Raw genomic sequence first — 20316 nt, 5'->3', positions numbered from 1 at the left:
CATGAGACACAAATCGTAATGAACCCAAACATCGGGGCATCTTGTTGTTTCGATCACCATAACAACGTCATCATTAGTTGCCATTTGTTGTCGGTTTAAGGTTAATTGTGGTTTGGAGTGTGTTTTATAGTTTTGGAATTGGTTTAACAAGTACACAAACAAACCTTGCTATTTATAGTAAGAAAATAACCTATTTGTAGTTAAAAAACCGGTTCCAACGGTCAAACACGGCTATATAGCCGTTGGAACCGGTTCCTAACGGCTACAATATTTAAATTTCAAAAAAAACCGGTGGAACCGGTTTTTACGTAAAAACCGGTTCCGGTTCATACCCTACCCGGTTCTTAAAAGTTAGCATATCTGGGCATCGGTTCGGGTCGGGAACCGAACCGGTTCTTGATTGGAACCGAACCGGTTCTTGATTGGAACCGGTTCCATTTTACAACCCGGTGTGAAAAAACCGGTTTCGAACCGGTTCGGGTTTTCCAGTTGAACCCGATTTGTGCACGTCTACCGTGCTTGAATGCTTGTCTATCACGATTTTGGGCATGTGTTGTGTTCTGGTCCATGTCAAAATCGAACCGAACTGCTCATTTCCACACTCAAAAACCAGTTCCAACTAAAACCAGTTTGACCCAAACAAACAGGTGATTTCGCATCGTTTTAGCCCATTAGATGCGATTTGACCCAAATAAGTTCATTGTGCACGTTTGCTTATAAGCATATTTGCATACATCTCTCAGTATAAAAAAGAAAAAAACTGAAACTCATATAAGTTACAAAGTTTAAAACATCTCTTTACTTCTTTAATCCAATAGTTCACTAAAAAAACCCAAAAATGTCCATCACTCAAACTATATTTAGATTCAAGGTCATCACTTTAAGATGGGGCTGCAGTAGCAGCTTTCAGCTTCTTTGAAGGCGGGTTTCCACCAGATATCACCACATAAGCATAGAAGCATAGCATTGCAGCACTGTCAAAAAAGCAAATAGCAAACTGATTTTTAACATATAAGCATCACCCATTAACTTAATATTCTTCATAAATAAGCTAATAACTTGTACCTTATGACAATATTAAAGCCTGTTGGTAATATTTTCTTCGTCTGCACAACAAAATACAATTGAATTAGAAAACCGCATTCGCTTTTAATTTGTCAATTTCATCATTAAATGATTAGCGAGTTAAACATTACTAATGAGTAGGTCTGCATGTTCTTCCAAAGGAGAGCAGCAGCAATTCCTGCCAAGTTAAAGTAGTTATGAAGTATTAAAATTATGTAAATTTAATGGTGATATAAAGTCTAGCAACAAAATATATATTCGGTTTGACATTTATCGCCCACCTGCTTGTCCAAGTATGAATGGCAAGCTAGAATGCCCTTGTCTCCAAACCTTCAAACTTAAAATGCTAAGTGCCAGCAAAACACCACCATAAAGTCCACCAGATATCAAACTATTCAAATTCCTTGTGAACAGAAAACCAACAACACCCCCACCGAAAACAATCCCACCTCAAAAACAGCAACAATACATTTTTAAAGAATGCTAATATTAATCCTTGCAAATAAAAACATCTAAACTTACCATAAGGAATCCCAAAACAAAAGTCATGAATCTTTGCTGCTCTTTTTGGCTCCGTGTCAATATTCTGTGTCGGTTCACTTATGTCTTTTCCATTGACATATTCTTCTACGTTTGAGTCCGGTTTCTCTAGTAAATCATTATCTGATTTTGATGCTTTTGTTGTGTACTTTAAAGCCGACTTGCTACCTGAACCGAATGCTTTTATTGCATGTCCATCACCGTTTATAGCAGTTTGTAACTGTAAAGTAATATTTGAAATAATACTTGTTAGGGATAACTGCCAGATAATCATCAAAAAAACCACTTTAAAGTTACATATATATAACTATCTAACATTTATAATGCTCACACTATAACTAAAACAAAAAACATCTTTATGATAAAAAAAAATGAGTTAATGAAACATATTATCTAAAAAAGAGTTAATGAAACATGCTTGTGAAATTGTGGTGGCGAAATCAAGGTGGAAAAGGAAGGGTTATGACGAAAGGTTATTTGGTCTACACACCCCTCGCCGAGGTCATGGCAGGCGATTCTAGCAAAGGTTTCAGTTCCATGACCTTGGAACTATCAATATTTCAGTTAATCTTGTAAAAATGGGATCAATTTAGTTACGTGCATTAAGCAACGTGTAAAAGGCAGGAATAACTCCCTGTTTTAGTTAGATTGCTGGATTTGAGAATAGCCTCTTATTACTGGGCTCTCATTTCTTTTATGCTCTCGAGGCTCTAAAAGAGTGTTCAGTGGCAAATTGATTAGTTATGGTCTCGGGTGAGATATGTGGTCAGTGGGGATGGTTGAGATCGGTGAACTGAGAAGGTTTCTTATCATGTGTCAACCGGTGGTCTTGGAGCCAGGCGAGGGTCCGACCTCATGGGATTTAGCGGTTTCAGGTAACTTCTCGGTCAGATGTATAACAGACAGATTGATAGATTTGAACGAAGTAACTCCCTATTTTAACTTAGAGGGGAGCAATTGGGTCCCAAAGAATGCGTGCGTTGTCTCTTGTAGTTCTTACGCAGGCAACTTGACAGATAGTTTCACAATGGTGTAAGTTACCCTTGATTTTAGCTTTTAGCATTCGCAACTTGTTGGAGTCATGGTTGTAAAGTCCCGACAAGGCACCGATTAATCACCAGTCCCCACCCCACCTCCCAACTAACGCCTAGCGAATACTACAACATTGTAATTCATTAATTTGAAAACCCACATCCAAACACCCTTAATCATAAGCTACAGACTTGATAAAAAAAACCCTAAAATGAGCGGCAGCAATATAATAAGTCGTACCTGGAAACGAAGGAGGTGGGGTTGGGGGCGTGATCGATTGGCTCTGCTGTGGATCGAAGAAAAACATGATAATTGGGACGCTGCTGCTGCTGTTGATGCCATTTTTTGCTTTGAAATCTTTATAGTCAAAATGATGATTTTGATTTGGGGTACTTCCAAATCTTGGCCCTTTGTTGGTTCAATAAATTATTAAAATTTATTATTCAACACGCAGGTATTATAAAATGAACATGTTTAGACTTGGTGTTAACTAATTCATTTGTTAATGTAACGAACGTATTTTGTATTAATATAATTTATAATTTTTTAATTAATTTCTATGGTGATTGTTATCTTGTCTAAATATCAATTTCTTGAAACATTAAACTGAAAATACGAATTTACTGGTCCGACTGGTTAACGGTTTGGACCAAGCTTTTAGTATCATAACTAATTTATAAACAAATTATAGGTTATAGAAATAAATTAAATAATATTTCATTATATTGGTAGTATATTTGAAAAATAAAGAAAACAAGTTTTTTTACCCGTGCGTTGCTACGAAGGCGTTAACTCGTGAGAAAACAACCACCATTGAAATGTTAAGACACTTAAGTTGAAACATTTATGATGGTGTTTGGATGAATGACACTGCATATACGGTTAGTTTTATAGTTCGTAACACGCTATTAAAATTGATAACAAAATTACAGGTACAAAGTAACTCTATAATTTCCAAAACCGTTTCTTTTTCTTCGACTCGTCTTGCCTTTTCCCTATACTTGTTTTCTATATGCTTATATTTCAGTTGGTGCATAGTAACCAAAAAATACTTAGCGCTTAATATAGTAACAAAACATAGTCATATCAAAATAATGACTTGGAGTTCAAAATCCACAACTCTCCTAGTGTTTCACTAAAAACAAGATTCAAAATTTTCATTCTTCAAGAAATCTCAACATACTTTTAAGTCGTAACCGTTTTCATCATTCCCCTACGATTATCAAAATAAGTATTACATATTAATAGGAAAATGAATATTAGCTGAAACAAATAGCATTACCTTTGTTTTTTTTATGAAGCCCGTAGTAATAGCGATATCAATAGCATTACCGGACAGACAAGTCATCCCCTACTTGCGAATCCTTTGGCGTACACCAGAGAAGTTAGTTCTTCACCTATCACATTGGTCGACTTGAACTTTCCTCTAGTCGTAGGTGAAGGTGGGCCTTTCACCCATACTCATTTGTCCATTTCGAGATAGTTGCTACCTATATGTTCTGATTCATTTACTACAAGAAGTCACTATTCCCTCCAAGCATAGGTCGAAATTGAAAGGCAAGAAGGAGTGTTCAAGCCGTAGATGGTTCCCGATTATACATGTTTTTTCTCTTCCATTGCTTTACTTCATAATCATAAGGAGACTAGGTTACTCTCATTCCTGCTTCAGTCCATCAATGCAGACGGTTAAACTCTTGCTATAGATTAGGGCCTCTATCTTGCTATATCAGACGCAATCGAACAGACATTACCTAACGTTCACAAACACTATTGAACGAACGTGACCTCTGTCTATGCTCGCCTATTAAGCTTACCAGACAAATTTTTTTTGTTCATGCCCGGTTTGTTTATTAAATAAACAGACATAAACAAACTTCCCGTCGAATATACGGTTCACTTACATCCCTACAAGTGAAGATGAATATACTGCGTAGTTTAGATATAATTTTTTTTCCTAAATACTCGAAACCCGGTTCAGATATAATTTTTTTTCCTAAATACTCGAAACCCGGTTAAGCTGAACCGAAAAGCCTATTGAGAGATTTGGGTCCGGTTTCTGTTGTAAGGGTTTTGGTTAGCTCCGTCAATTGCGCCGCCGTGGTGATACTCCCTCCGGTGCAGTTATCATTAATGGCGCCTTAATGCAAAACGAAGTCTAATGTCTCTCCGATCAAATCTCCTTTCTTCCTGCAAGCATCGTCACAAAGGAATCATCATCAATGTGACTAAGACAATCACTTATGCTTTCTCATCTTCAGGTACTCACAACATAATACTACTCAATTATATAACACCATTTGCAAATTGACCTAGTTTTATTATTATTATTATTATTATTATTATTATTATTTGCAGTTGAAGCTGCTTCAGATGTAGAAGATGATAAGCTTCATGATGACATCACAGCTGCACAAAAGCACACAGCTCTTCATTCAGCCCTATCAAAACTTGCTGGATCTTTTGATGGAGACTCCATTTTGTTCTTGCAGCGGTTTTTCCGTGCTCGAGTGAAGCCCGTAATATCCACCGGCTCGCTAAAGCTTGATCTTGCTCTTGGAATTGGAGGACTGCCAAAGGTTATTATTATACGAACAACCATCCTTATATTGTGTAGTCTCTTTGTTTTGTAAATTATAATATAATCAGTGTTTATGTTACAGGGAAGGATTGTTGAAATTTACGGGCACGAGGCGTCTGGCAAGACCACACTTGCTTTAACTGTAATCAGGGAAGCTCAAAAGCTTGGAGGTGTGCTCAAATACTCTCTTTTTCCATTAACATAACGGGTCGTTTGGTTCGTGAAATGTGATTTGTTCATAACTTTACTGACGAAATTCGAATGTGAAAAAATTATATGACAAAATTACCCCTACATGCTCCACTCCTCTTCATCTCTAGAATTCACGCCCGGAAACCACCATTTTTCTTCATCTTAAATACCTTAGATTCGAAGGTTTTCATCATTGACCACAGTCTGACTTCTAGGATTAATCGCATGTGGGCAGCTGGTTCAATCAATTTAGTTTGCTTCATCAAGTTCACATCTTTAATACGTCTTTACCAATTTTAGGTTGGAAATTTGGTTACAAAAGTTAAATTCAATGGAAATTTAAATATTGGAATTACTCCATCGAAATTTTGTGCCGAAACCAATCTAATGAATTCCTTTGTTAATTTGGATATTTCATTTGTATTGAAATTAATCCGTTAAATCTTGTTGGATTGATAGTAGCTTCTGTGTTTTTCAATCATTTTTTTAATTGTTTTTTAGAATCACTTTTGGGTTTTTTTTAATTGTTTTGTAGAATCACTTTTGTGTTTAAAATCACTTCTGGGTTTCTGTTAATTTATTGGTTGCAATTCTATCAGTAACCAACCAAACACGAACTCTAATGGAATGTTTTCCAATTCCATCATATTAAGTGAACCAAACGGCCCCTAAGTTTCTGTCACATTTTAAAGTTGTAGAATTGTTATTTTGGTAGGTTATTGTGCATATTTGGATGTGGAGAACGCACTCGATCCTAAACTCCTTGAAATAATTGGTGTAAATACCAAAAGTCTTCTCATCTCACAGCCAAATTCTGCTGAAAATGTGCTGAGTATTGTTGATACTCTCACAAAAAGTGGAGCGGTTGATGTGATTGTCGTTGATAGTGTTAGTCTTTATTTTTTTTATAAATTAATATTCCTGGTAGACAATCATATAATTGCATGCATGTTTTCTGCATGGCATTGACTCTGTGTTTTGACTTTTGTAGGTTGCTGCACTTATTCCCCAAAGTGAAATAGCAGGTCTAATAAGTGACAATAGAGTCGAGACGCAGTCAAAGATAATGACACAAGCACTCCGCAAGATTCATTTTTCTTTATGTCGGTCAGAGACTCTTATTATATTTGTAAATCAGGTTCGAATATTATTATTAAAGTGATCTAAACTGTTATAAATGTTTCTTTCCAACTGATTATATGATTATTCAGGTGAGATCAAATTTAAAAGCTCGTCAAGAGGGAATTAAAAATGTAAGTGAAGTGACTTGTGGTGGAAATGCGTTGCCATTTTACTCTGCTGTTCGTATGCGAATTGCTAGAAAAGGGTTGCTCAAAACTCAGGAAAAGGTAACAAATTTCAGTTACTTTTGGTTAGTAGGTACAAAATCTAGTGCATTTAGCTTAATTTTCTATTTTTAGGTTACGGGTCTTGGAATATGTGTAGAGGTGATGAAGAACAAATTAGCACCTGCAATGAAAAAGGCGGACTTGGAGATCGAATTTGGAAAAGGCATATCTCGTGCATCCGATATTCTAGAAATGGCTTGTGAACACGGGGTTGTTTTGAAAGAGGGAAATTGTTACTTCATAGATGGAGAAGTTGTTAACGGTAAAGTACAAGCGGAAAGTTATTTGATTAAAAATGAATGGGTTTGTGATAAGTTGGTTAAGACTCTGAGAAGACAGTTATTTCGTGTTGATGAAGATTCTGAATCATGATCCTGGCCAAAAAGGTTGGTACCTTTGTAGCTTTTTTATTATTTATGAAAGTTTTAGGTGAAATTCTGGTTAAATAGTTATTGGAAACATGAGTTGATTAATGTAATTTGGGAAATTTATCAGAAAACCATTCAACATTATTTCTCAAAAAATGCAGTTATGATTGCCCTTTAGCAGCACGGGGTCCTTTTTCTAAACTAGGTTTTATTATCTTTTAGTACATGGGTTTGAGTATACATTGCATAACGGGCGGGTTGAGTCAGACAGGTGACAAATCAGAACATGTTCGGATCAAAATGGTTTATGAGAGAAATGTCTGGGCCAATACGGGGCCTCTTTAAAAAACAGTTTTAGCTTGGTTTCAGTCAAAACGAGTTACAGTCAAAAGACGTTTTAGAAAAAACAAAAGTACCACCCGCTATATTCTATTAGTTAAGAAATTTGACCTACTTTGTTTTTAGTCATGTAATTGTTTCGGCTAACCAAAAGTTTCCACATGGCACGCTTTACTCATCACATCAAAATTATCAAATTCCCATATGACGTATGATGGAGCTGTCGCGCCATAAATGAAATCCGTCACGCCATGATTGAGAATTTGTCGCGCAAAGATTGAAATTTGCTCAGCCAAAAGCCATTTGTCAAAACACTAGTTGATTTGAAAATATTTAAAAGTTAAGTCAATATTATTGATTTAATTAGTCAACTGGACCATTTTGGTAATTCTCCCTACTTATAAAACCATATGGCTTTCAAAAAATATATATACAAGCGTTAAAATATCTAAATTTTGAATAAAAACACGTGTGCAGCATAAAATGAAAAGTATAGTGTTGGTTGGACAGTCGAAGTGGGCCCACCTTATCCCAACAATATCCATTCTATTTTTCCAGTTTAACCTTATCCTCAGACCCAAATTATCAATGGACACAACACCATATTACATGTTACAAAACTGCAACCTGACATCAAATGTACCTACACAACACTAACAACTAGTAACAATGGCTGCCATTTCTCCTCTACAAACTCTCTCATGTGCCAACAAACCAGCTGTCCATGGTCCCACCTCGGCACCTAGACTCCAGTCTCTTAACATGACCTGTAAGCGAGGATCACTGACCGTGGTTGCAGCCGTGGGCGATGTGTCATCGGATGGCACGACTTATCTCATTGCGGGTGCAGCTGCGGTCGCACTTATTGGAACCGCCTTCCCGATACTTTTCTCCCGCAAGGACACGTAAGTTTAAAAACGCAACAAATGTGGTATAGGTGTGTGTTAACATTGTAGTTTTGACGGTTTTTAAGTCAACTCGTGATTCAAACGATTAGTAACTATTTTTTTATATTATTTTAGATCGTAACTAAAAGCCTATTCAACCCAGGCCGATAAGGTTTCATGGTTTGGGTTTATTGCGTCTTTATAATAAAATGTGTATAGAATACGATCAAATACGACTCTTTGTATTGTATTGTCAAGTAAAATATGTGTAATCCAACTTAAAATAGTAAAGGCCAAAATATATATATATATAATTTGTGATGAAGCTCAAAATGGTATGGTCAGGTATTGTTTTCCCGTTCGGTTTCAACGTTTAATACGGTTTGAAATTTTTTTCTAAATTGACCAACTGTATTATTTTTAGAAAACCAAACCAGTGACCGCTTTAGACGGTTTCACGGTTTCAAATGAAGCACACTTCTTACAAAAACTAGGAAACGTGTCAAAAGTCATTCAAGTAAGTTTATATTGTTTTTAATTAGGAAAATCTTCTATTTGATGATTGGTGGAAGTAATATAGCTCTTATAACCATAGTAAACCAAATAAGTATGTGCAAAACAATAAATTTGGTATAAGCGTTTGCTGTGTGCGTATGGCAGGTGCCCGGTGTGTGATGGTGCTGGGTTCGTGAGGAAAGCGGGCGGGAAGTTGAACGCAAATGCAGCAAGGAAGGACCAGGCGCAGATCGTTTGTGCTAATTGCAATGGTTTAGGCAAACTGAATCAAGTTGATAAGTAGTACTTTGTCTTTGCTTGTATGGATATAATTATGGTTTTTTGTATCTAATGCACCAATTTGGTATAAACGATTCAAATTATTATATCTATAAAATAAAATGAATTGGTAAGCGATGAACTCATTAAGGTATAAGAGTTTCTTGAATGATCCAGTCGAGCCAAAGATACGTGCAATAGCACGCCATCTTTTAGTATTTGCTCCCAACAACTCACGACTAGCGGAATCCTAACGTCGTTAGTCAACTCAACGGTAGCAGAAAAAACGTATTTTTTTTGCCGGAAAACTCAGTCTCTCATGACAAATGACGAAGATATTTAGTAGATTCAACATAAACCACGGAGCTACTAGCTTGCATCTCAGTTGGTCTGTAGTTGGCTATAATCCATGTGCACTAACACTAGACCTAATTGTTGTATTTACAAATCTAGGGAATTTTGAGTTAGTTTTCTCCTAGTTTAGTCTAATAAGAATTGTTGTTGATCTAGGACTGGTTGGCTTCTCGGTTCTCTTCACCCGATGAATCTTCTTTGTAGTTCTCGTCTCGTCCCTTTCTATTCCACTCTTTCTTCTTCAGTCGTTTACATTTCTTGTTCTCCCGAATCCTCAACTTCCTATAGATTGTTGGACTTGCGGTTGGCGTCTAGATCAACGTGGTAACTACGGGCCTTTCTCTACCACCTTTACTCGCTTTTGGATATGTAGTGCAAATGGCTCTGAATCGATCTTCAAGTAGCCTCTGGTCTTCTCCTCTTAGCAATCTTGAACTGTATCGACTCTAATACCAAGATTAAGTTTATTTGTAATCTATTTAATAATCACAAATCAATAAAACAATCAAATTTAGAGTAATCCCTAATATATCGATTGTTGTCAAATTTGACGATTCCAAACAAAGTCAAATTTATTAAAAAGAACAAATATAGCAGCAACAGCCATTCCTTGTATTAATTCCCATGAACATGCAAAGTAAATTCCCAAACACTTAGGTCATGGGGTATACTCTAACGTACAACATAAGTTAAGATTACATGACACTTTAATATGTACTAGGATAGAGCCCGTGTGATATACGGGTGGTTAAGAAAATAAAAAACTGAGTCACGGGTTATAACATAACTAAAAGGGTTCGTGTCCCATATTGCGTTTATAAGAAGAGATGATAAAATTGGAAGCTGCTCACATGACATTTACGTGACATCCTATGTAGAAGCCCTAGGATGATGTCATGCGGAAAAATCATCCTGCTTTAATATTAGATTATACACTTTTGACCCGTAACCTCGTAATACCCCTGTAAAAAAAATTCAACAAATTGATCAAAATGTGGAAACCAGTTATTATTTCTTAGGTGATAACTAACTTGAGATGCTTAGAAATTGTTAATAATATAATTCTAAGAAAGTCATAATTGGTTTAATTGAGGTTATTAATAAATATTAAATATTAATAAATGCATTAATTATTATATGATTTAACATAAAATGTATTAAATTGAAGTAGTGGTAATTAAAAAATTAGTTAATTAGGTGGAATATGTATAAATGAAAATTGATTAGTTGTCATCCCATGTGGATGACATATTTGAAGGACATGTGGAAAACATGTTTTGCTTTAATATATTAGTTAGGTTAAGCCACTTCTCACTAGTGTTAAGTTTATAAAAAGGCCCATGAATTATGCTTTTCACGGGTTAAAAGGAACAATATGTATTAATTACTAATTGATTTGTTATTAATTATGGATTAAACGATTTTCTTTGGATGAGATGGAATGAAAGAGAGAAAAATGAATGATGGGGTATTTATGTAAAGTTAAGTGGAGTTAGAGTACACCTCATGGCCTTATAAACATAGGGTCAAGTTATTCTACAAAGGGAGACAAAAATGAGAAGGATTTATAGCCACACAAAAAAACCCTTCAAAAAAAATTAAAAATAAATAAATAAATAATCATAACTCAAAATTTAATATAAAAAAAACAAAAACACAATGTTTCCACCGTCTTTCTCGTTCTTAAAAAAAACTCGAAAAAGACACAATTTTGAGTGAAAAAGTTCATTGTGTCTTTTTGTTTATCATTGTGTTTTGTGTTTATTTCGTCATTGATTGTGTCTTTTTTCCTTGACATTGTGTCTTTTTTTTCTTGATATTGTGTTACATTACTCAACATTGTGTTATATTTTGTTCGGCATTGCATTATATTTTGCGATTTATTGTGTCTTTTTTTAGTTATGATTGTGTCTTTTGTTCATTTTCATCATTGTGTTTCTTGCCTCTATATTGTGTCTTTTTTGAACAAGAATGACGAGGGAAACATTTTTGGTTTTTAAACTTTTTCGTTTTTTGTTTATATTTTGAGTTGTGATTTTTTAATTAATTTTTTGGAATTTTTTTTGAAGTGTTCTTTGTAGACCACAAATCCTTCTCACACTTCTAATTTTTGTTTCTCCTTATATTTTAACCCATCCCTATAAACATATTTTCCCTATTTTCAAATATGTCGGCAAAGGGAATGTGCATCTAGATTCTAGATATTTGAGATACGATTAATTAGCTTTAGAATTAACACCTACTCAAAAATTAGAGTGCCACGCTTAATTTAAAATTCCATGCCACATTTATTTCCCTAATACCACATTACCATCACTCATGTTGTTAATAGTTTCAACCGCCTCTTTCATTAATATATTACGCATTGATCAAAACAAACTCAATAGATGTCACATAGAAAATGAGAGAAAATCAAGTGAAGTAGTGTGGGTTAGTAATCCAACTTTAAGTAGGGCATTGCGAGAATAGTCGGGTGGTAAGCATGAGACTTGATTAGTCGAATTGAGTTAGCAACAGTAGGGTATCATGGAATATAATCAAGTGTAAAGGTCATCGACAATGATTATTAAAAGAACTGATAAGGTAAGTATATCCAACTCTCTTTTTATAACCTTTTTAAATTTTAGTCATATAGATATTTGAACAATGTTTGATTGGCTTGGTTGTAAATATAGCATCCAGCCTACAAAAGATTTTAAGAAATGATTATAACCGAAGAAAGATGAATGGAAATTAAACATGACTAGTAAGCATGGCTAGTAAGGACCATGTGGGCTTTTACCTGTAGTGGAGATCGACTTATAATTGGTATGGACCTATGTGGTCAAAGGATGTAAAACTGACTGGGAGACCTAGTTATTGATAGTATGAACCATATGGGCTTTTGCTATATGTAAGACCTGCAGAAGAGACCTAACTATGATAACATAATAACTAGTATGGACTCATGTGGGCAGAAGATGTAAGACCTACCAGAAGACCTGGTTATTGAAAGAAATCACAAAATGACTAGTATGGACTCATGTGAGCAAAAAAATCTAGTCAAGTAAACATAAATTAATAGTAGTTGCAATTGTTATATTGTTTACTACAAAAGAAATGTTGTACTTGAAAATCATAAACAAAGAATAGATCCGTAACGATCTAACAGATATAAAGATTTGATCAGTAGATATCCATAATTCAGAATTTAAATTAAATAATAATAGAATATTCAATATTAAAATAATGAATCCTATTACAAAAATATATAAAAGAATAAGTGGGTAATATTAAAAGTATATTTTTGTACAAAAATATTTTTTTGTGTCAATGACGAATTCACAACATTAGTTGATGCACGTTTGCAAAAGTATTTTTCAGATGTTATACGAAGATAGAAGGATTAGCAGGGATAGATTGCCGAGGCAACGTTGGAACTTTGTGGCTATATTTTGTACAACCTGCCAGATGGCAGGAAAATGTAAATGATATTTTTTAAACGATGTTTGTGGAAATAAAAATTGGTATTAATTCCCGTTAAAATATTGTAAAGACTTCCACTAAAATTTGACGTTTTTTCAAACCGGTACTAATTGGTCATACGACGAGCTCGCTCGATAAAAGCTCGAATAAAATTAAACATCTTGAGCTTGTTTGGATCATTTTTGTAACCGAGCCAAAATCAAACCAAGCTCGCCTCAAGTCATGGCTCGGCTCGTTGGCTCGATCTTAAGCTCGTTTAACTTCAAAATTGATTCAGAGCCTAGCTTTGCCTCGTTTAATTTTGAGCCCGAGCTAGAAACCAACCTGGCTCGACTCGTGAACAACCCTATGTGTGACAAAACCTAACTCGTTTAACCCGAATAAACAAATAATCTTTATTTAATAATCTGATTATGTCGATGTTTTTAATTTGAAGGGTAGAAGTGTGTTTATTTGATTTTGAGATTATTTGGGATTTGAGTTGTAGATTTTATTGGAGTTTGAGATAAAATAAGGATACTTGTTCTTCAAATTTTAGACTACCTACAAATAACTGAATAAGGCAATTATGTTTATTTATGTAGTTCGTACATTCAGTTTTATTTAATAAAGCGATGAAAGAGTCGTGGTAGTGTCTAGCTTACGGTTCGCGCATATAATGTATATATGTGTGAACACTCGGGTGAGCAAAAGTGAAATTGCACTAATTTTGACGTTATTTTACGATTCTCGTGAAAATGACGTTAAAAGTGGCGGAAGGTTAATTAGGCATCATGTGGTGGTGTTGATAGCCGAAAGACAAGGGTACATGCACCAATCGACGGTGTGCGGATGGTTCAGTGTTATCTGCCTTATGTCCAAGGGTTGATGCAAAACTACTATCGAGACGGGGGTCTCACCAGAAGCAGCCTCTCTATTCCTACGGGATAGAGGTAAGACTGTCTACATCTTACCCTCCTCAGACCTTACCATAGCTTTGCTATTCGTGTGATATACTGAGTATGATGATGATGATGATGATGATGGAAGAGCCGTGGTAGTCAACCACAAAATCTTTTGTGTTCGTGTGTTTATTAGAACGAGGGGGGGGATCGAGCTCATTTCGGTCGAAAAATGCTAAATTTACACTATGTGTATAAATTCGGGCAAAAAACGGGTAAATTTACACTACTGGGCAAAAAAAGGGGGGGCCCACCCTCGGCCCTAAGCATACTTCGCCACTGTCCATACAACCAGGAAAAGATTCGCGGTAGTCAACCACAAAATCTGTTGTGTTTGTGTAATTTATCAGTTGTTTCTTCTAACACCGAGCTCATCCATATATAGTGGCGAAGCTTGGACTAAGACACCAGAGGAGGGGGGGCTCAAAATGTATAAAAAATTCATTTCAGGTATTAGGTATCAATTCCGATATTAGGTACGGTGTTTGTACCTTCCTTTCTTGTTTGTTATAGAAATTGATTACAAATGAATTTAAAACTTGAAACGAATTTTGGTTTCTTGATTACCTTGGTTGCGAAAGAATTTGATACAATTAACAGATGTAAGGAAATAATATACCAAACTACCATGGTAAGTATTATATCAAAATACCGGTACTGATACTAAATCAATATATTTGATATAGTATTTGATATCCTGCTTTATTCAGATTCGATTACAGTATTAGTACGATACTTCCGGTGTAGAATCCATCTCTTAGGGTCTTTTTGATTGTTTTTTCTCCTTGACTCTCGTTTCACGTTTCAACAAGTCCAGGACCACTTTCCCACTTTATTTCTTTGCTGAAGTCCAAGTGAAAAACCCAACTGAATTTTGTTTTTATTCTGATCATCATCTTTTTATTATTTCTAGAATTACCTGCAGCAACAAATGTTCATCAATTTTCAACTATATAACCCTAGGTCTTTAAACTTGAACTTGAAATTGTATGCCCAAACATTTTTTTTACAACAAAATTATTCACCCAAAATCCAACTAAATTTACATTTGCAAATATTTAAACTCACCACACTAATAAAATGATAAATCACAAACACCATACCACTAAACCAATAATAGGTCATGAATATATGTCCAATTAAATTTATTATTTATACGTTTCATTGCAACATTTAATTTGATTAATTCTTTTTTCTTATTTTAATTCAGCTTGTAAAGCTCTTGTTTTATTCATTTAAACCACAAATTAATTAATAGCCAACTAGTTTAATTTGCCACCAATTAGTTGTAAAAGAAACATTTTTAACGTTGTCAGATCATTTTAAGCTAATAATTTCATTTAAAAAAACTTAAACAGACTAAGTACTTATTCACATCAATTTGTTAATAAAATGTCTAAAATGAGGGTCCATTGTGGATTATTTTTATTTATATTTATGCACACCTCATGGTGATACTCTCTAACTAATTAACGAAAAGTTTTCTAAATATTTTAGGGTTGTGATCGGGTTTATTACTGTTTTGCAAACGAATCAATGGTTCGGATTCTTTATTTTTATTAATCAGCCTTCCGCTGCGTGTTATTGTAAAACCTATCGGAAAACCCTAATGTTCATTACATTACAATACAATATTAAAAATTTAAGTAGATAAATAATTATTAACAAAATAAATAAGTGGTTAACTTTGTCAAATCCATATTAAAAATTTAAGTAAATAAATAATTATTAACAAAATGAATAAGTGGTTTAGTTTGTCAAATCCAAAGTGAATTATCATTACTTGGTATGGCTTTATATTCGTTAAATTAATAATCCATGATTACCTTTTCAATGAAGATTTGGATTTGTTGAATAAAATATGAAGTATTAAATAAATATCTATATACATAAATAAAGACCAATGGTTTTAATCTTTTTTGAATAAGTAATATTTAATTTGGTAAATCATTTAAAAAATATTTTGAATTAAATATTTAAATATCAAATGGTCAAACTATAATGAATATTAAAGTTAAATATTTTGAACAGTGCCAGGCAAGTTAATACATAAAAAATTTTAAAAAATCTAGAAATTTATTGCGCTTTCTAGAAGAACTTAAAATATAACTGCAAGTCGAAATTAATTTTTTTTATAAGTATATATATTTATTTGAAAACAAACTCAGATATTTGTACAGAATAATATATTCGTCCAGCATTTAATGAAATTAGTATATACATTTTTTAAAACAGTTATTATTTTTTAAAAGCAGAGCACATGTTAATATTGAATTATTTCTAAGTATATAATTATATAAGAATTTTATAAGTAGGTGTACGCGGTGCATAAAAAATAATTATATGTAGTGGAAGTTAGAAATAGTAATGTCCAAAAATAACATAGATCGTATTTAAACCGGCAGGTCACAAGTGTCTAGTTATTTACTTAAAATTTATTTTGTATTGAACTTTTTTAGGTGAAAGCTTATATATATAATAGCGTGCCTAATTTATGGATGAACTGTGCGGTTACAATGTCGCGCCCGATTTATTACCACGTTGAGTCTAGAATTATTTGCAATTTAACGTGCACTTTTAGTATAGTCTTAAAATACATGTGTCACGTCTAAAAAGACTTGCAATATTTAGGACATGTTCATTACACTTGTCATTTTTGTATATATTACTACTTAATAAAAAATATAATATACATGTATGATAAAGTTGGTGAAGTAATTATATATATATATTAATATTTTATAGAACCTTTTCAAGTAGTTTAGTAAATATTTGATAGAATCTTTATTTGTTAATAATATAAATTGTAACATTAATTACAATAATAATACTCGTTTACCAACTAATTAATACTAAATCTTATTATGAAAGATGTATAAAAGGAATATCATTATGTAATCAGATACAATACATATTAGACATATAAAAGGAATGTAATTAAAACCAGCCGTTTTTATACTTTAAACAACTAATCAAATTAATATTTACTGAATTTTCAAATGCTCCAAAATTATAATGTAATAATCCTAAAATACTCATAAAAGTTATAAACCGTTGCGGGCGTTACTAATAATAAGTCACGTGAGCAGAACCAAGTGTAAATAACTACGTAAGTGAAATTGTCTAAACGGGTCAAACAAAACTCAAAACTCACACCATCAATAAATTATATACCATCAAAATAATTACTCAGGTGAAATTGCCCAAACAAGTAAAACAAAACCCAGAACTCTCACAATCAATAAATCATACTTTAAACTATTATAATTAATTAGTCAATCTTGAACATTAAAAACTTTTACAAAACTATTTAAAAGCATGTAACATGTGTATATGCCATCTGTACTTAATATAAATATAACCTCAAAAGTGTTTGCACACACACAAAACGCCACGCCAAACCGATATAAAAAGACTTATTCTCTTCACTCTTCTTCTTCTGGTTATCAAACAATCATAATTTCGCAATACCCACATCACAATTTGCCCAAAATCCGCCTTCTTGGGTCCAATTTCAACCCTAATTGTAGGTACCCATATCCGATTCCTGTCGAATTCGGTTAATCGCTTTCTGGGTTCTCTTAAAGATTTGATTTTGATGCGATTGGTGCTTGAAATCGGAACAAATGGTTGATTAATTATTATTTTGTGTTGCAGGGGATCATGGACAGGTGGAGAAGAAAGGGTGATAAATGTAATCAAGAAATTGGAAGGATGAATAATTATAATAATCCCTACAGAAAGCCGCCTGTTGGTATGATTTTTGTGACTGTTACATAAATTTTATAAAATTTGTTTGTTTGTGAATTTGTTTGCATGCATTTGGGTGTTGAAGATTGGGGGTAAAATGTAAAGGAATCACCTGCAGTTGGTGGTTATTAATTGTGTATGTCTGTTTGTTCATGGTCAAATTTATTAAAATATTATTGAGTTTTACCTAACCCTATATGCATGTTCATATCAATGGTTATGTGATTTTAGGCATTTTCAGCATTACCCTTTTAAGTTTTTAAGAGATTTTTTTTTTATAAAATATATGAAGTTCATTAGGAATAATGCTCTTTGTTTAACAAATAAAGAGTTTGAAAATGCATGAATTTTTTTTATTATTGTCTAAATGAGTTTTTTAGATTATATAATCAAACATTACATCGAAATAGAAGGTAAACGGTAGCTCTTTCTGGATAGCAAAACTAAGTCTTTTGAAAACTACGTTCATAGATCTTGGGGTCATAGACTCGTAGCATTACAATGCATGACCTGTTGGACTCAACTGAGTAGCTACACAGCCTCAGGGGAAAGGAAACCAGTAGTATGAAAATGTTAATGTTGAATAATGGCGAATCACCTCTAATCCTTTTTTGTTGTATTTTGTGTCAAAATCATTTGTTGTTGAACATAAATCACTACTAGCTTAATACCTTTATGTTAATAATCATTTGTTTGATTTCCATTTTTTGTATGATAATTACTTGAATGTAGTTCTTAGTATATCATAAACATCATGATGCTTATGTTGTTGAACACAAATCTCCACTAGCTTCATACTTTTATGTTAATAATCATGTGCCATAATTTGCTTTTCTCTTATTTTTTGGACAATTTGGGTAAAATGTAATAGAGTGTTGCTATGTGTAAGAATGCTGCTTAAATATGAATGCTGTATTTAGGGTTTGTAAGCAAATTTAAAGTAGAAAGCTTTTTGGGGTATCTTTTAAAATATGAATGTTGTTATGACATCCTTTTGTTTGAGCGGATTGCGTAAAACATCTATGAATCACGTGTAGCAAAACCGGATGCTTTGATATTTTTTAGGTGACAGAATAGTAAGTAGTTCACTATAAATTTTGTTTTCTATAAAACATTATGTTAGAAATTGGCAAAGTTTAGATGTGCGCGGTTATTCGAAACACACGCTTTACTGTTCATTATTTGAACTTAATGTTGTATGGTTCATAAAAGGGAATAGCGTTTACTTTAACTGAAAAATATTTTATCACGTGTTTCAGGTGGGAATCCAAATTGGCAACCAAGCGTGCCCTATTGGGAGAAAAGATTCGTCTCATTAGTCGGATCTTTATCATGGAAAAAGTTCTTGGAAGCAAAGGAATTCACGCATCTTTATGACAATGTATTAAAGTGGGATGATTCTGCTGGAAAAGAAGCCTTCCACACCGCGAAAGATATATTCCATGCAAAATTTCATGGTCTCCCGTGTGATGACACGTTTCATGATCCAGATTTATACATTGACAAGATCGACTGGAACGCTGAAATTGATCATGGTTTGATTCAGGATTTTGATAATGAGTATGTGGTTCATGATGATGGTAGTCCGCGTGAGCCGGTTGTTATCTTTGATTATATGCTTCCCGACCCGTATAAGGATTACTCGCCTTATGGTTGGGGAGATAGTGATGATGTGAAGAAAGATCCAGGTGCGGTGAATTGGGATGATTGTATAGATCATGGTAAGATTATTTGGGATAGTTGTGATGCTGGAAATGGTGATAATGTTTGGTGGGATTGGAATGAATATAATAATGGTAATAAAGAAGGTGATCAAGGTTGGAATACACATGGTTATGCTGATCATAACAATAATAATTATTATGTTTGTAACAATATGAATAATAAGAGCTTTCATGGGAATAACAATTACTCTAAGAGGAGGAGTAATGGGAACTGGAGGAAGTCAACAGGTCAAAGATATGAAAGTCAAAATGGTCATGGGTCAACTTTTCAAGGGCGTGGAAGTCAACGTGTTCGTGTGCACCAGTGAGTCCTAGTTTCATCAGGATGAGTTGCAGATGATGTTTTTGTTTTTGAAGTTTTTGGTAGCTTGTATTGAAACTCTTTTTGAGTATTGTTTTGGTAATGATAAAAGAATGTGGGAGAGTTTAGATGCTAATTATACATGGTTTGTTTTCAATATATCATCTTTTAATGACTAGTTCTTTTTTTAGCCAAGATTAATGGCACGAGATGAACATAACACTAAACCCATGGGTTTGGGCTTAGTCTAAACAAGTTTGGTCAGTTTTAGGTCGAACCTGTGAACACGTTTAGCTAAACGAGTCGTGTTTATGTCAACCTGGCGGGTTCATGGGTCTTTTTTAAATGTGTTTTATATAATAACTAAAACTATTTTGGTATAATTTATGTCAGAATTTGTAAGTTTGAAAATAAATTAGTGAAGTTTAAAACATATTTATCTGCTTTTCTTAAATGGGTTTTATATAACTAAAACTATTTTGATATACTTTATGTCAGAATTTGAAAGTTTGAAACTAAATTAGTAAAGTTTAAACATAATTGCTTAAAAAAATAGATAACAAATAATCTAAAAATATATTTTATGTCAAAATTTGGTACCACTTTCTTTTTTTTTTCTTTCTAAAATCTTCAATGATCTTGATACGGGTACAACAA

General features: G+C 33.5%; 4 protein-coding genes across 4 annotated transcripts; 3 read left to right on the top strand and 1 right to left on the bottom strand.

Annotated features, from left to right (window-relative positions):
- Nucleotides 1-832: 832 nt before the first annotated feature.
- Nucleotides 833-3020, bottom strand: LOC143545106 (protein FATTY ACID EXPORT 1, chloroplastic-like). The gene is made up of 6 exons (XM_077037047.1): nucleotides 2878-3020; nucleotides 1588-1825; nucleotides 1347-1514; nucleotides 1197-1243; nucleotides 1066-1106; nucleotides 833-974 (listed from the first exon to the last, which is right to left on the bottom strand). Exons 1-6 carry the CDS (start codon nucleotides 2977-2979, stop codon nucleotides 881-883), a joined length of 690 nt encoding a protein of 229 aa, XP_076893162.1. The 5' UTR covers nucleotides 2980-3020; the 3' UTR covers nucleotides 833-880.
- A 1775-nt stretch (nucleotides 3021-4795) lies between these two features.
- LOC143545089 (DNA repair protein recA homolog 2, mitochondrial-like) lies at nucleotides 4796-7197 on the top strand. Its single transcript, XM_077037035.1, has 7 exons — nucleotides 4796-4895; nucleotides 4993-5213; nucleotides 5298-5385; nucleotides 6123-6295; nucleotides 6399-6545; nucleotides 6619-6756; nucleotides 6829-7197. The coding sequence occupies exons 1-7, from the start codon at nucleotides 4796-4798 to the stop codon at nucleotides 7126-7128; spliced, it is 1167 nt and encodes a 388-aa protein (XP_076893150.1). The 3' UTR covers nucleotides 7129-7197.
- An 885-nt stretch (nucleotides 7198-8082) lies between these two features.
- On the top strand, nucleotides 8083-9258 carry LOC143545105 (uncharacterized). The gene is made up of 2 exons (XM_077037046.1): nucleotides 8083-8368; nucleotides 9011-9258. Exons 1-2 carry the CDS (start codon nucleotides 8133-8135, stop codon nucleotides 9147-9149), a joined length of 375 nt encoding a protein of 124 aa, XP_076893161.1. The 5' UTR covers nucleotides 8083-8132; the 3' UTR covers nucleotides 9150-9258.
- An 8236-nt stretch (nucleotides 9259-17494) lies between these two features.
- LOC143545104 (uncharacterized) lies at nucleotides 17495-19775 on the top strand. Its single transcript, XM_077037045.1, has 2 exons — nucleotides 17495-17638; nucleotides 18894-19775. Exons 1-2 carry the CDS (start codon nucleotides 17548-17550, stop codon nucleotides 19664-19666), a joined length of 864 nt encoding a protein of 287 aa, XP_076893160.1. The 5' UTR covers nucleotides 17495-17547; the 3' UTR covers nucleotides 19667-19775.
- The last annotated feature ends 541 nt before the right edge of the window (nucleotides 19776-20316 follow it).

The sequence above is a fragment of the Bidens hawaiensis genome, unplaced genomic scaffold, assembly GCF_021521415.1.
Source record: "Bidens hawaiensis isolate Kalapana, Puna unplaced genomic scaffold, B.hawaiensis_p1.1 tig00013821_1, whole genome shotgun sequence".
Taxonomy (NCBI): domain Eukaryota; kingdom Viridiplantae; phylum Streptophyta; class Magnoliopsida; order Asterales; family Asteraceae; genus Bidens; species Bidens hawaiensis.
Note: the sequence above shows the minus strand (reverse complement) of the source record. Positions and strands in the feature narration are given on the sequence as shown.

Bases quoted from the DNA above. Each gene is read 5' to 3' on its own strand.
- LOC143545106 (XM_077037047.1), bottom strand. From the start codon at position 2,979: ATGGCATCAACAGCAGCAGCAGCGTCCCAATTATCATGTTTTTCTTCG. The intron at 1,826-2,877 runs GTACGACTTATT...ATTACTTTACAG, and splicing joins CCCACCTCCTTCGTTTCCAG to TTACAAACTGCTATAAACGG. The intron at 975-1,065 runs GTACAAGTTATT...CTTTTTTGACAG, and splicing joins GGCTTTAATATTGTCATAAG to TGCTGCAATGCTATGCTTCT.
- LOC143545089 (XM_077037035.1), top strand. From the start codon at position 4,796: ATGTCTCTCCGATCAAATCTCCTTTCTTCCTGCAAGCATCGTCACAAA. The intron at 4,896-4,992 runs GTACTCACAACA...TATTATTTGCAG, and splicing joins TTATGCTTTCTCATCTTCAG to TTGAAGCTGCTTCAGATGTA. The intron at 6,296-6,398 runs GTTAGTCTTTAT...TGACTTTTGTAG, and splicing joins ATGTGATTGTCGTTGATAGT to GTTGCTGCACTTATTCCCCA.
- LOC143545105 (XM_077037046.1), top strand. From the start codon at position 8,133: ATGGCTGCCATTTCTCCTCTACAAACTCTCTCATGTGCCAACAAACCA. The intron at 8,369-9,010 runs GTAAGTTTAAAA...TGCGTATGGCAG, and splicing joins CTTTTCTCCCGCAAGGACAC to GTGCCCGGTGTGTGATGGTG.
- LOC143545104 (XM_077037045.1), top strand. From the start codon at position 17,548: ATGGACAGGTGGAGAAGAAAGGGTGATAAATGTAATCAAGAAATTGGA. The intron at 17,639-18,893 runs GTATGATTTTTG...CACGTGTTTCAG, and splicing joins CTACAGAAAGCCGCCTGTTG to GTGGGAATCCAAATTGGCAA.